Below are 16,574 nucleotides of genomic sequence, written 5' to 3' on the forward strand. Positions count from 1 at the left end.
CCACTTTTTGGCAGTAAAAATGACTTATTGCTCCTTTAAACCAAACCAATGAATAAAAGTTACTACTACACTATGGATGGATAACTACTCTGTTATAGATTAGTTGACATTGGTGGAACAGTACACTGTTAACACATTTGATATGTAATAAGGAACTAAAAACCTTTTGAAGTTGTGAAAGCTTGTAAAAAAACGAGATATAATATCAACAGTGTAAACTAAAAACACTTGACTTTATCGTTTGTATAATTAGCCTTTTGCGTATCATTTTCAGCCTGTCTTCACCTGCTTTAGTCGAAACTCTAACGCCTAAACCGCCAAAGATGATTGTCGATTGCAGTCATAGTAATTTTGTACCTGGACCTGGGTGTTATTACGCAGTTTTAGCGACACATGGAATTAGCTTATTCGTTGATCTAGTCTCAGTATGTACTCCTCGAGAGCTTTATCATCTTTATTCCACATCAGAAAGTCATTGTGAGCTAGTGAAGCTGGTTCGTTTTCAACGTATTACATTAAACACCCGACAGTTTACATTAGTGTCAGTGCGTCTCTGTAGTCTGGAAAATGTAGATGGGCTAAGTGGTTCTCAGCTGTTAAACTTTTGAACTTGCTCTCTCTCTCTCTCTCTCTCTCTCTCTCTCTCTCTCTCTCTCTCTCTCTCTCTCTCTCTCTCTCTCTCTCTCTCTCTCTCTCTCTCTCTCTGTGTGTGTGTGTACACATTACTTTTGAATACACATTTATATTCTTGTAGTGATCCAGTACATTTATATAATTTAATACTTTATATTACATTATATGTAATTATATTTAAATACTATATGCTATGTGAATACTATATACTTTATATTACATTGGCTTCAAGCTCTGTGTTTGACAGTGTCATATGACTGAACGCTTCTTCCAGGAGAGACCTGGAGATCTGAGGACTTTCCAGAATGAGACTGCAAACATCCTTTCCCCCACAGATCAGCTGATTATGAATTCTCAGTTATTTACACACCTCTCGGCCTGCGCATGATTGAGGCATCTGCGAGGAATAGTTGGGGGAATGACACTAATATTAAACCCTTGTAGTCTTTCCCACTGTACAGTGAAACCAGTGTAAATAAGATGAAGAATGCGACAAGACGATTACGGATTACTTAGTATAGTCATAACTATTTATCTGACCAGTGTCATTCTCAGATTTCTTTTTTCTTCTCTTTTTGAAATCTATGTGAATTCCTGCTGTGCTATCACTCAGATTTGGCCCCCTGTCTCTTCATTTAAAATGAGACCCAAAGCCTAATTTTACCACTTATTTTTTTAAAACTGTCAATTTAGTTGATTATTTGTATGATGATTTATGTGTTTTCATGCTTTTCCAGTGACGTTTCCCAGTGACGTTTATGGATCAGTAGGCTTAAAATGTGCTTTATAAATGAAAACCTCCTTTTCCCCCCATGTAAATTAAACGGTTAAGAGCTTTCAGAGTGAGCACAGGAAGCTTTGAATTCCAAAGAACGGTCCCAGGAATCCCAACAATGGAAAGTGGCTGTAAGGAAAATCTGTCTATGTCACAGCTCTCTCCTGCCCTCTTGTGGACACTTGACTCGTTGCTGTTTGAGTTAGTGTGACCTTTCATATTAGGCGCTGGAAGCTGTTTGAGTTAGTGTGACCTTTTATATTAGGCGCTGGAAAATCCGAGCACAGTACAGAATGAATGTGAATTTTACAGGAGAGCGGCAGAAACGGTGAGATGCCCGCTCTGTGTATGATGATCATTTGTGGTATTAGAATTTGGGTGAACCGCAGCTCTCTCCTGCCCCCTTGTGGACACTTGCCTTATTGCTGTTTGAGTATTAGAATTTGGGTTAGCACTGAGACGATTGTACTTGCTTTGATACTGTAGGGATTGCTGAAAACTCTTCAGAGGAGTGAAGAGGAGGAGGAGAATGGATGGAGAGCCAGGATTACAGACTGAGAGGATCAACTGGGGAGGCTGAGAACCTACACACACACACATACACACACACACACACACAGACTCTCTCTCTCTCTCTCTCTCTCTCTCTCTCTCTCTCTCTCTCTCTCTCTCTCTCTCTCTCTCTCTCACACACACACACACACACAGACTCTCTCTCTCTCTCTCTCTCTCTCTCTCTCTCTCTCTCTCTCTCTCTCTCTCTCTCACACACACACACACACACACACACACACACACACACAGTCACTTCGCCAGACAGATGCATAGCCGGTTATATAGCCAGTCTTCTTGAGCTGCATGAATATTCTGTTTCTGTGGCCTGTATGGTCTGCCAAATCTTAGCTATTGCTAAGTATATCAATGTCAGGTTATTGCTTCTTAACGATATACCAAACAGATCATTTTGACAAATGTAATGTTCGATGTATTCTGATAGCCTCTTTACCTTGGTCCTCAGCACATTGTACATGTCACATCTATAATCAAGTCTTATCCTTAACTTACTTGTGCATGAGCTCATGACACACAACTGGCCAGATGTGCAATTGCTTTTGGTTCCTAAATTGGAAGCATTAGTAAGGATAAGAGAGCTGTGATTCCTGTCTTGTAGAGTTTACCTGACTCAGATTCACATAGCCTCAAATTAAAGGATCCAGTCTGCACTTTAACTCTGTAGTCATCATTTAATGTACAGTCCATTGTGCTAGAGTAGCAGATAGAAACATAGAAACTACAACACTGTCCACAGGTACGGGTCTGGGATTTCTGTATGTTACGGCATGAGTCTAGACCCGGTCATAACAGTAGCTTCTATGTTTCTGTCCACTCATGTTATGACCGGTGGTAGCTCAGTTTCATTCTGTGGTAGTGGTAGCTCAGTTTCTGTCTCTATTTCTATGTTTCTGTCTGCTACTGTTTTGACTGGGTCTAGACTCAGGCTGTAACACACAGAAACCTGTACTTTCTGTTAGGTTGCTTTTATTCAATAGGGGAGATGGCTTCAGGAAGTGACAATGCCAAAATAACAAAAAAACAAAACAAAACAAGGCTAGTTAAGAACACTGCACTACTGATTCTCAACACCAAACAAAACACCCCTGGGGCAGTGGGAGCTCAGTGGTTAAGATACTTTGACTAGTAATTGGAAGGTTGCTAGTTCAAGCCCCAACGCAACCATGTTGCCACTGTTGGCTTGCTTGAGGCCCTTAACCCTTGGTTGCTCAAGTTGTGTTCAGCAAGAATTGTAAATTGCTTTGGATAAAACCTTAAGCTAAATGCTATAAATGTAAAAACAATACTAGTTAAGCAAACCAAATGGTTCTCAACATAAAACAAAACACTTCTAGTTAGGCAGACTGAGCTATATATTCAACTCCCTCAGATTTCCTACTACAGAGATATGAACACAAACACACAACACTACTTACTTATAGGTTGTAACTACTTATAGACTGCGTGACACTACTCGCAGACTGCACGATATGTGGTGAACTGCTTTCCTTCCTTCACCCGAAGGTGCAGGCGTTGGAGGAGACAGCAGTGATATCTAGTAGTAACACTTTCAAAAATGGCTTTGTTGCTTTCATGATATATAGGCCCAAGTAACAGACACCCTCAGCGACCTCACATGAGTAATGCAGGAGTGATGATGTCACTAGCTTGGATGATATAACGAGAGGTGTGGGCAGCTTTCAACTGACAATGTTTTTGTTTTTTTTGTATTTCCTCGTGCAGCTCACGGAATGTGTGTTGTTCCTGGAGGCGGAGCTTAAAAAGCAGCACCAGTGTTTGGCACTCAGAAGTTTTATTCACTACTTCATCAGCATCGTCTTTTACAAACTGTGACTACTCACTTGGTTTGGTTTTACAGGTTTAGACATACCCACTGGGAGCACAGACATGCAAATCAGTAGAAAGAGTGAGGAATGATATTTATGGCTATGTGAAATTGGCTATTTTATTGAGTAAAACATTGTTCTATTATGCTATTATAGGGGAAGATTTATAATTGTTTGGAGATGCCCTGTTTCCATATTTCTGTCCAGAGCTAAACTCCTGCTTGTTTTGACAGAGCAATCATGTTGATCTGAATGTGTAGTTAAGTAAAACTGATGTGGCTGGTCTGGCTGAGTCTGAGGCTAACCACAGCCAGGCCAAAAATAGCACCTCAGAGTCCTGCGGTCACACTATTCGATTGTATTTCCTGAGAAAAAAGAAAACGTGCTGATGGGAATAGTGAGCAGGTGATCGACATTACTGGCCCTGCATTTTAATCACTATTCTACACCAGTTAGCACTGGTGAAAGATATTATAATCCTTTCAAGTGAATCAGTGTGCAGGGTGTAAAAAGGTTTCTGTCAGGATAGATCTTGGTGGAATTAAAATCACAGAGACACTAGTCACGATCTTAGATATTAATGGAAATACCTCTCCACCCTGTGTAAAATGAGTCCTGTCCAAGTATCTCTAATGTAAAATTAATTCTGGCTAAGTATTTCTAATCTAAAATGAGTCCTGTCTGAGTATCTCTAATGTAAAGTGAGTCCTGCCTGAGTAGCTCTAATGTAAAGTGAGTCCTGTCTGAGTATCTCTAATGTAAAATGAGTCCTGTCTGAGTATCTCTAATGTAAAGTGAGTCCTGTCTGAGTAGCTCTAATGTAAAATGAGTCCTGTCTGAGTATTTCTAATGTAAAGTGAGTCCTGTCTGAGTATCTCTAATGTAAAATGAGTCCTGTCTGAGTAGCTCTAATGTAAAGTGAGTCCTGTCTGAGTATCTCTAATGTAAGTGAGTCCTGTCTGAGTAGCTCTAATGTAAAGTGAGTCCTGTCTGAGTAGCTCTAATGTAAAGTGAGTCCTGTCTGAGTAGCTCTAATGTAAAGTGAATCCTGTCTGAGTATCTCTAATGTAAAATGAGTCCTGTCTGAGTATCTCTAATGTAAGTGAGTCCTGTCTGAGTATCTCTAATGTAAAGTGAGTCCTGTCTGAGTAGCTCTAATGTAAAGTGAGTCCTGTCTGAGTATCTCTAATGTAAGTGAGTCCTGTCTGAGTAGCTCTAATGTAAAGTGAGTCCTGTCTGAGTATCTCTAATGTAAAGTGAGTCCTGTCTGAGTATCTCTAATGTAAAGTGAGTCCTGTCTGAGTAGCTCTAATGTAAAGTGAGTCCTGTCTGAGTAGCTTCCAATGCCGTTCAGTGCTCCTTCTACAAAGCAGCCTTTTCTCTTTGGTGTTTCTCAAGTTCGTGTCCCAGTGGAAGCTCCACTGTGTGTGTGTGTGTGTGTATGTTACTCAAACAGGTTAAGGCTGAACTGGAACCGACTGTGGAGAGGCAACAGGCAGAACAGGCTTTGCTATAATGACTGCATGAGGAGGCAGAGCAAGTATGACCAGTTTTACTGTACCACAATCCTAAAAGGTAGGACGTAATCACACTGGTTTTTTTAAAGTAATCTTTGTTCTTAGCATATGACTGTAGTATCTGCTTCCCTGCACTGCGTTTTGTTTATAAATGCACCAGCTGATCAGTATTAGGTCTATATTGGTCAATTTCCTGTTCTAAACAGGTGGTCATGGATTGATTGATATTTAGGCTGGTAATATGCACTGATCTACCTTGCAAGATAACTGACTGTCTGGTTACTTCAGCAAGATTGTGAAGTAGTGTGGTTTTTATCATCTGTAAAAATTCCAAATATGCAAATATTAAATGCACAACATACTGGATAACTTGAATTCGGCAGCCAGCATTAATTCGGCAGTCATGTGACTTAGGAACAGGCACTTTGTAAAGAGTAAGAACTTGACAGTGACAGTAGTCCCTGTCCTGGCCTGAGAAATATCCATCTCCTGAGATGATCTTATAAATTGTGATAACATATGCACTACTTTGTCATCACCACATTTTTAAACCACATTTTATTATTGGTTTTATATTCCTCTTTACCTCTTCCCTTCAAACCAATGATCCTTTCACTGACTGGCGTCAGGCTCAGAGTACAGTGGCTGAACTCCAGATGCAGCTGGGCCAGCTAGAAGCAGGTAGAGAGAGTGTCCACACACAGAGGACATGGCAGAATTAAAGGTGCAGTATGTGTGTGTGTGCAACTGCCTATGACTTTTCTCAAATAATAATAATAATATTTATTTATTTAGCATTTAATGTGATGTATCTAACCCTCTGCTCATTAAAGCGTTCAAGAGCTTTAAATTAAGAAATGTTTACACCAGACACAAATAAATTGTATATATTATATAGATTTAAATATATATTGTGTATCAGTGGTGTGTAGTGAATCATGCAAGTTCCCCTTCAGCATATATTTTTATTCTAAATACAGTTATGCAGCCCTCAGTACAAATGCAAATACTGTTCACAAAAGAAAAGTAGTGTGTATGCCACAGGCTGGTCTTTAGTCAGGCATGCCTGTCTTAGTTCATCTTACAAAACTAATCATAACAACTTTTCCCTTCCTGTATTATAGCATTGTAGATGGAGTTGGCCAACCTGACTGAATTATTGTGGGATTTTCATTGAAGGGTAGCCTTGAAAAAGGTTTTCAGTTATGTACACCACAGTCTCAGCTATAGTCAAGATTAGACGTTCACTGGCTATAGCAGTGAGCTTATAGACAGTGACATTTTACTTATAATTAGAAGGGCCAGGCTGCCATAGGCCTGCCCCTGTAATGTAAATCATATGCATGATTGGTCAGATTTTCTTTTGCTAATTTTGCTAATAAACTAATAGACAGATCCACTGTCTATATATCACCAGAAGTGTCACATAGGCACATAAACAGCAGCGAATACCTGCAGTCATACTTATAAACAATTTAGTTTCAGTTCTGTTCTTGGACAGAAATGTGCCCTGTTGTAACCGAGAACATTCATAGTAGCTTATATGAATAGGTTGATGTTTCTGAAATATATTTGCATTATTTTTTCTGTCCACTTTTTTTTAATCATTCATTCTCGAACACCTTAGAGGGTCTGACTCCACACCACTCACCCTCTTTTGCTTTTATGTCAGCCTGCCTTTTCTGATGCAGTCTAGCTTGATATTGTTTCATGTATTTTATAATTTTTGCACAGCTCGGAGAAGCATGAAAAAAAATATGGAAACATATTTTAATCCTAATCAGGATAAAGTAAAAAAAAGAGGCCAGTTTGTATGATACATTATGTAAAATGGTTTCAGATTTGTCCCTTTATGCATACATATGCCTTGAGCTGCCAGTTGGCTTATTTTTGAAAGTTGAAACATTTGCTGTACATAAACTTGTACAAGCAGCCTCACTGGACGAGCAGCCTCACTGTTGTGCTGCAGCAAAATAGCTAGCCAAATGTGTGGCTATCTTAATGTGTGACACCTGGTTAGCGTGGTCACTTGCGGTCATTTGCGGGTCAAGCCCGCTTAGCTTAGTGTTGTCCATTGGCAGCATGTTCGGGTCTCCTGTCTGATGATAGACTGATGATAGTTCTGCACTGAGTCCTCCTGTGCCATTCAGAACTGGAGACATTTGTGTGGAATAAATTATTTCTGTAGTTATTTCACACATCATGATGCAGGTACATTTGGAAAAATAGAGGAGTCTAGGGCCAGGCCACCACTGAACACCAAGCTCCCACTGAACACCAGGCCACACTAGGCCACCACTGAACATCAGACCACCACTGAACACCAGACTACCATTGAACACCAGGCCACCACTGAACACCAGACCACCACGAACACCAGACTACCACTGAACACCAGACCACACAAGACTACCACTCTTGTCCTCTGTGATTTTCCCTGTTTTGTTCACCTTCCCAGGAGTGTGCTCGAGTGCCCCTACTCTTCCAGTTCAATCCCCTTCCCTCTGGTGTTCTCTCCTTTTGATTGGCTTTCCAACAGTTCCCTTCCCTGCTCCACCTCATCTGTACTTGGGTCCATCTAGGAGGTCATAACCTCCTGCAGCATCCTCCAGTGGGTGCTATCTGTCGCGGTGCGTCATCCTGATTGTCCTGACAGGCCTGCTGCCCCGTTACAGTGGCCTCATGCAATGTTAGGGGACGGAGGAACACACAGAGGACTGCACTATCAATTCCCTTTTGATGCATGAGCTCACAGACACCGCTGATTGGCCAGTGTCACTGTGATTGACAGCAGAGATAAATCATGCCACCCTTCTCTCCCTGATAGCATAGCCGGTGTTGCTCTCTCAGACTCCCAAACACAGATGGCCTCCTCTGCTTCACTGTGCCTGGTCCAGCTGATGGGGTATTGCGTAGAGGCTTTTTGACGGACAGGTCAGGCGTGTTCGAACAGAGACAATACAAATACGTACACTCCACCCGATCGCCAGAGACAGAGACAGAGAGCCCTGCCCTGCAGGCACAGTACACTTTCAAAAGAACACAGAAACCACAGATTATTTAGAAGTCAAAATATTGTAGTCAATATTCTTTTATTGAGAATGTAACCGTCAATGAATCACTGTGAAGAAAACCTCCATGTTGTGTTTTTCCAATATTGACAAACAGCCTATGTGATAAATCCTCACATAAAGTTCAAGACTTCTACTATGCTCAGACAAAGACGTGCCAGATTTCAAATGGTACAGGAAAAAAAGGAAATTAAAAGAAAAGGAAAGCTTTGAGCTGCTTGGAAATTTCTTCTCACAGCAAAATGGAGAATCAGCCTATGAGCCATTGCAGTGAAAATGTGATGATGGCTTCTGAAATAAAGGTGCCCTTCTGATGTCTAAAAACAAACCTAATCGAACAATGCCAAATAAAAAGAGATGACAAGGATAATGGTACAGATTTGAAAGCATCTTTATCAAAAGGACTATAGTGCTTTTCCATGATGTAAAAGATTATATACCACCAAAATAAGTGTTTTTATAAAGACAGTACAATTGCATGTTAAGGGCATTTGCTGGTGTTCTTTTTAGATCTTTTTAGACACATTTTCCTTCCACTTCAATCACATCCTTTCCTCCCAACCTCTCAATTAGACATGAAAGATCTTTGTCTGCAGGGTCATTCACTTGCCATTCAAACTTCAGACCTGCAAAACAGTGAGTTTCAACAAACATTCAGAAAACACAGAATTTCAAGAAAGATCCAGTATAAAAAACAAATATCATCAACAAATGTGCCACTTGCTTGGAAAAGAAAATACCACAAAGCAACCATAAATCTTGGAAAAAAACCCCCACAAACCAACCTTGGAACTTTGCTTTCAGAGCTACTTTTGAACTTGCATAGACCATTTTATTCTGCATGCTTGCACTGTCAGGGGCCCTGCATGACAAACAAACAAACACACAAACAAATAAACCTGTGTAAAAAAGTAAGCAATCACAGACATTAACACACACTGCCTAGTCGAACATCACATTCAGTTCTTTGTCAATCATGTCATCAGGAAATTTGTCAGCAGGAAAATCAGGTGGTAACGTTTATTAAGCAAAGACAGAGGGAGCGTCAGTAAAATTTAAATGTATCCAAAGTGACTTACAAAAGTGTTTTGTTATCTCAGCAAAAATAATCCTTATGCCAGTAAATTAGGCCCGAGTACAGAATACTATGAAACTAAAACTGTATCAGCTACTCTGCAGTGTGGATATGTAGTGGAGGTTCATTCCACCACCTTGGTGCTGATACAGAAGAGAGTGTGAGGCATATCTCCTGAGGGGCAGTGGTTTAAGATGAACTGTACTTGAGGCAAAAAAGGTACGAGATGCGTAACAAGGTGTTCAGATAAGAGGGGGCGTGTCTATTTTTGGCTTTGTAGGCAAGTGTTTGCATTTTAAATCTGCTGTGTGCAAAATAGCTCTCTATAATTCTTTGGCTAACCAACAAATTCCAGAATAACATTTAACTTACAATGAGTGTAGAAATAATGGAAAAAAAACTATCTAGTAACTAAGATGAAACTATGCTAATAAACTCTTAATATATCCATTCATAGCAATTCTCAATTTTCACAATCAGAGACACATTGCTTCTTTTAAAATGGAGTAAATCTGAAGTAGCCTATGAATAATGGTATAGAGGAACAACATTCTGAATAAACCATTACAGGCCAGATATTATTTGGCAAAAGGGACTGATGCTGTGCCAAAAGAACAAAAAAAAGATGATTTTATACCACATGATGAAGACCAGGTCCTGCTTTGAAGACTCCTTGGTTTTGTAGAAGCAGTCGTACAGACAATAGCGACAGTCACAGTCTGGAAGCATACTGATGATCTTCTTGAAGATGTCGGCTTCTTTCTCAAGGTCTTTGATCTTCAGCGAGCACTTGTGGTCCACGACGATGCTCTTCTTGTCTTCGCTTAACCGCATGATGACCAATTTAAATCTCTCTTTCTCTTCACTACCATGATAGCGCACTCTGATTTGTTCAAAGTGTTTGACCACTTCGTCACTTATAGCTACGCCAGAGGCCTGGAGGCAGAGTGGAGAGAAAAAGATGTGATCATTTGACTTAACTGTATAAGACAACCTATTTAAAAACCAGACTGCATTCAAAAAGTAGCTCGTATCCAGTTTGGTACATGAATGTTATTTTTATTGAACCTCACAAATATAAGGCCTAAAATTATTGCCAGGCTCTCAGCTGAATGGTGTCAAAACCAGAACAAGCCAAATTACAAGTAGAATCACTACTTTAATTAACCATGTCCTTCAATACTTTAACATCAGTTTGTGGAAGGCAATTGTTGTTGGTAAAAGCAGGTTCAGCAGTCAATGTCCAAATGAACAGCAGCCTGCAGCACTTGATGGCTGTAACTGCTCTGTTATGGTTTGATCTTTCTTTGATATTCAGTGTAACCATCGATAAACAGATCGGAGCACGTCTGGGCAGTGAAACTCAAAAGGTAAGACTTCAGGTTGTTTTTGAGCTAAACTTTAGAATATCATAGCAAACACTAATGTAAAGGATTTTTTCCAAAAATGAAGAAAGGCTCAAATGGGCCAACTTCAACAATATTACCATTGTACAGCATAGCCACAATGGACTTAAACAGGAATAAAGAAATTAATCCTCACAACAGTTGAGGCTCAAAAGAGTGGAACCAAACCAACATGCAAAATAACTGCTTTTAAAGTTTCAGATCAGAGATTGTGATGTTTTCAGGTTTTTTTTTTTTTGCTTTTTTCATTTTCATTAAAATAAATACAGGTGTATTCAAATATTTTTATGAACACATCCTGTGAGTATAACACACCTATCCTTCTACAGCAGTTTCGACATTCTTTTCTAGTGAAAACAAGTCAAAACTAGTAGGCACACGTCAGCATGCTTAGGTAATCTCATCTCTCTTGAAAGTCCTACTGGGAGGGGTGTCAATATTCCTTCCTTATTGTCCTTCCTCAGATTAAATATATCAATTATCATCAAGAAAACATTTGGAAAACTGTTCATTTAATCGTGGGCTATGCTATTTTTCAAAGTGCCTCCTTTCAGTCAGGGGACGCGCACTTCACGGAGAATGAGAGTTTATCACACACCACTGTTTCAAATGCGAAGAATCATTGCGTAATTTCTATGTGTCAAGAATCTTAGTCAAAAAGGTTCTGTTACTTACCATGTCTCATGCACCTTTGTTGGAGAAGACAAAAAGAGCTCAGTTTGAGAGTAAAAAAAAAAGAATTGCTGCCCTGGATGGGAAAAGAGGACAGAGAGAGAGAGATGAGGTGAAGCAGACGGTAAAGAGCTGAACACACCTCCTTTTGTGCCTTAAAAAATGTCTCTGCCCTTGCCAAATATCCCCTGAGGACAAACCTAGGCTTCTGCAACTTTTAAGTGCATTTAATCACCTAAATGAGCAGTCACAGTTGAAGTTTATCCTATGCTCTTGCTACCCAGTTAAATATGTTTGCTTTTTATGATAAGAAATAATGAATGCAGCCAAATAAAACTGATTACAGGTAATGTCTTCCCAGGTAACTAATAGCCAATAGGAGGCAGAGACAGAAACCACCTCCCATATATGGAAAACCAAATACAGACAGGTTTTTCGACAAGACAATTTCAGAACGATCCTTATTTGGCAAGAGAGGCTAAAATGGAGGTAAGGTGTAAGGAAGTGAAGAAGAATTAAAACATGCATAATAGTTACTGTAGCACCTAATATCATAGGAAGTACATCAGGGATACTGTAGTCCTACACTGGTTATTTGATTCAAAATAACTATTGTTTATAATCACATTCCTCACTTTCTTTTGTTTGCCTTTTTGCCTTCATTTTAGGCTTAACAAATATAAACTAATGCTGTTTCATCTGTTAATTTCTTTGGTCGGTAAATAAGTTGTGAACAGTACACTACATATAAGATGGCTACCTGTGTGTAAGAATGCGAACTGTTAACCAGAGCATGCCAAGACAGGTTTTTCCTGGCTGGAAGAATGTTTGCTTGTGCATTCCTTGTGTGTCCTGAGATGGAGGCTGGGCAGCACAGAGAGGTCCTCTCTATACTTAACAAGAAAACAAAAAAACAAACACCCCCCCCAAAGAAATCTGCAGCACGTGTCCCACTAGAGTCTCAAAGGAACATGAGACTCAATTTTTGTGTGGGTATACCTATGCACTCACACAGAGCTTCCTACCACATACATTTAACATATAGTCCTACCCATTGTCAGTCATGTGACAGAGACAGGCAAGTGTTTTACCCAAGAACTTTTACTGGTAAACTATACAGCTCTTGCCCAGGCAAGGATTGAACCCAGTCAGCATTGTTACCCACTATACTACACCAACCATACAATGGTACTCATATGAACTATCACTTTAACCACTGGCATGCTTGCAACACCACCTCACCTGACACTCATTGTGACAAAGACCAAAGACAGCAACCACACCCATTCTTGAACCCAGGTCTCCCTAGCATTCAACACATACTTCAGGCAGCATGGGAACTGTGGTTGCATGCAGCTCCTCTACCACTAACTCACACTCATGAAATACCTGGTACAGAACTGAACACCAGGCACTGAAGTGCTCTGAGACAGAGCATGGATCATGCCTGAGTTGAGGAACCCCAATAAAAGCTCATTTCATACAGATGGCCCCCACCGAGGTCGCTGTTCTCTCGCGCGCCTTTGAGACATGTTGTACGCACCCCTTCACGCGCTTGTCTTGGTGGAGACCTTGTCAATCTTTAAAAAAAAAAAAAAAAAAAAAAAAAAAAAAAAAAAAATATATATATATATATATATATATATATGTATTTAGCTTTAAATTGTATTTTTAGTGCTAGGAAATGATGACATCGTAGCTGGCAATCTCATTTTCTTTTTTATTACACTTATAATATTAGGATATTAAAGTGTTTATAAGTGTTGTTTATAAGTGTTATTTAATAACTCCATGTATATTGACTAGTTGATAACGAAGCTAGCAATGCAGCTAACAATAGTCTTGCTGTCAGCAAAAAAAACCCAAACAGAGTAGAGAAACAAATCAGCCAGAACGAAGATGTATACCATCAACATTGGCACAATTACAGGCCTAACAGGCAAACGCTCATCTAATATCTCCCTGGTCAAACGAGTTCCGTTGCGTCTTCTCAAACTCTGGTGCTGTAAATGTTGCTAAAACATGCTTATTTCAAAAGTATGCGGTGATCTTGAAAGTCTCTCGTATTTTGGAGATTTTGTGTTCGAAAATAAGAATAAATTTCACTTGCATTGGCCGGGAATCGAACCCGGGCCTCCCGCGTGGCAGGCGAGAATTCTACCACTGAACCACCAATGCTTGCCCTACTGACTTTTTGACTCTTTCTCCTGTGAACAACTGTGAAACCCACTCTGCGATGCCGAATAAATGTTGCACTGAAGCAGAGGTAATACTTTCAGCTAATATAAGGCGTTGAGTAAGGAGAAGGAATACTGTGCAAGGCCTTGGCTGAAGCTTCATTAAAAAGGAGAAGTTCTGGGCCATTCACTGACGAAGCCCCCAAGACGCATCATCCCCTTTCTTTAATTTTCTTAATATTTTAGGTTAAATGATATATTTCACATTTGGCAAAAATACAATTATTAAAATATGTTGCAGTCAACCCAGGGTGCGAATGGGGAAGAATCTTTAAATGATTGTTTTGAACAGCTGTCCCCAAATTATATTCACATAAACTGTACAATATTTTCAAAGTGTACACAGCTGACAAAAGTTAACTTGCTATGTGTACATGTCACAACATAATATTACTAAATATGAATAACTTTGCAAACCCAGGCTTACCAATGCTGAACTGGCAAGGTCATGTGACCTTCGAGGTGTGAAGACCAAAATGCTCAAATCTCCTGGAGACTTGTGTGGGTTTCTGTGAGTCTTTGTGTCTTCTTAGTCTGCTACTAGGACCTGTGAGACTGTAACTGACGAGACCTGTGACTCATTTCTGTCTGTTTCGATTCTTTTTATGTCTCACGCTCCAGTAAAGCTTGCACACATTTCTTATTCAGTTTTACTGTCAGGGGAACACCAGAAGAGCATATCTCCTTGCAAGCTTAACAAACTCCAGGTTTGATGAATCTAACCAGTTTCAGTTAACCAGTCGACATTCAACATATCTAGACATGTGAGGTCTACTGCTGAAATAACTCCAGCAAAACCTAAAAAACACCCAGTATCTTCATTTAAGATGCAATGTGCTGTTTGCAAGCTGGCAACCCCCCTGAAAACACTTAAAACCTCTATGATTGACTTGACAGGCAAACGGCCACATAAAACAACAAATGGTTCCGCAGCTACCTCAGAGCAGGACAGACCTCACTGATCTCTATGCATATTGTATTTTTCCTTATTCATCTGCGTTGGTGGGGGTAAATGCCAGGTGCAAAGCAGTCTCAGCCACAGATGCATGGCCTGGCAATGCGTGACTAGGGGCGAAGCATGACGCTATAAATCAGAACACTATAAATCTTTTGCGGTACGCCAGGTGGCACTGCAGGCAATGCAAGGTTCCTTCGAGGATCTTAAGTAGACGGCAAATCGGGAAACTAATGAACTCCTTCTTCTAAAACTGCCGCACCATGTTGTGATCTTGTCAGGCTGCCAGTGCTGAATCCCTACTGGACCATAGAGGAATGTTGACGTCATAGTTTTGCAGTGGGTTTACTGGACAGGAGGAGGGGTTTATATATAGGCGCAGTGTGGCTAGCTTCAACTTACTCTTGCCTGGAGCAGATTAGCTGTGTTGCTATGATGATCTACTCTACTAAAGGGCATCCTTGCGGTATTAGTAAGCCCAAGTTACATCCAGAGCTGCTCACGAACGCTATCATTTTGTGTTGTGGGACAACACAAAAAAAAGGTTGCATTGGCCGGGAATCGAACCCGGGCCTCCCGCGTGGCAGGCGAGAATTCTACCACTGAACCACCAATGCTTGAGGAATCCTGATCGCTCCAGAAGATGATCACAAATAAGTGGTCTTTTTTTCCCTTCTGAGATTCTGTGGAAAGACAACTCTCTCGTTTTAAGAAATACATTGATTAGTTAAGATTTATTTAGGTTCCTGCTATGTAACTTAGAATTTAGATGGTGTGACTTTCTCTGTTTCGAGTAAGTGCGTGAGTAAAAGCTTTTTAGTGTTGGCCCTAAGATTACATTATATCGAATGAGTCTGTCAAGGTGACATTCTGGTATAGCGTCCTTTTCAAAAAGTGATGTATTTTTGATATCTGTGGCGTGTTGAGAATGCTCGGACGGCTAATGGTTTCCGAGGGTTGTATCTGTGGTAACAGAACTGGTCCGCACTAGAGACTGAGGCCTACAGCTGGTTATTTATGTTAGGTATAATCTAGAGACAAATATCTTTGAATGACAGTGTGGTTTGACCCTAAATTGACCTTTGATTTCCCATTCATCCATCAGGATTTACACGTTCATGTACACATGTTCTTCGTTTCCACTCCGGTTCATAATAAATCCATTTTTCTCGACTTAAGTATCAATAAAAGAATGTTTTTGAATACTTGTGGTCCAATTATTTGCTAAATCATATTCCTACATGCAGTCTGGCTAATGTCAGAGAACACAGTCTCTAGCTGTGACATGGTGATCTTGATGAAGACTGTTAAACATCGATGCGGAACTACTGCATATAAACAATGCTTCTATATCTGGAGGTTTGTCATTTTGACAAGTGCTGCATCCTTCTCTCCAGATGTTTACATTTTTTGTAGTCTTTTAAAATTACTTGTTTATTTAATGATTTTGCATGCGCCGAGTTGTTGAATAAAGCCAAGTTCCATCAGCACTGCATTCTGAGTGGACAGTGCTATAATTAGCATATAAATTACCACAGTGGACAGTGCTGTAATTAGCATATAAATGACCACACAAGCACGGAGGAGGCGGGGCTTCCTGCGCACACCCAAACAAGCAGGAGGAGAGTGGTATTAGGATGCTAACAACGTAGCCTGGACTGTCAGGAACAAAATACAGCCTACTAATACACAGAACAAAAGCATGGTGCAACAGAGAGTTTGTGCCTCAGAATTGCCAGCACGTGGGGCGTGCATGTTTAGGAATGTGAGCAGAGTTATGGAACTCTCTTGTGTATTTCTGTAGCTACTTAAGTTTCTCTTACCCATAATTATT

At 40.2% G+C, this 16,574-nt stretch overlaps 1 protein-coding gene and 2 non-coding genes across 3 annotated transcripts; all 3 read right to left on the reverse strand.

Moving 5' to 3' along the window:
* Positions 1 to 8,405: 8,405 nt before the first annotated feature.
* cfl1l (cofilin 1 (non-muscle), like) lies at positions 8,406 to 14,311 on the reverse strand. The gene is made up of 5 exons (XM_027017328.2): positions 14,213 to 14,311; positions 11,552 to 11,624; positions 10,108 to 10,406; positions 9,181 to 9,257; positions 8,406 to 9,021 (listed from the first exon to the last, which is right to left on the reverse strand). Exons 2-5 carry the CDS (start codon positions 11,552 to 11,554, stop codon positions 8,912 to 8,914), a joined length of 489 nt encoding a protein of 162 aa, XP_026873129.2. The 5' UTR covers positions 11,555 to 11,624; positions 14,213 to 14,311; the 3' UTR covers positions 8,406 to 8,911.
* On the reverse strand, positions 13,656 to 13,726 carry trnag-gcc. The gene has a single exon. It is a non-coding gene; the product is annotated as a tRNA-Gly (tRNA).
* A 975-nt stretch (positions 14,312 to 15,286) lies between the features above and the next one.
* On the reverse strand, positions 15,287 to 15,357 carry trnag-gcc. Its single transcript has one exon. It is a non-coding gene; the product is annotated as a tRNA-Gly (tRNA).
* Between the last annotated feature and the right edge of the window lie 1,217 nt (positions 15,358 to 16,574).

Source organism: Electrophorus electricus, chromosome 11 (assembly GCF_013358815.1).
Source record: "Electrophorus electricus isolate fEleEle1 chromosome 11, fEleEle1.pri, whole genome shotgun sequence".
Lineage (NCBI taxonomy): Eukaryota > Metazoa > Chordata > Actinopteri > Gymnotiformes > Gymnotidae > Electrophorus > Electrophorus electricus.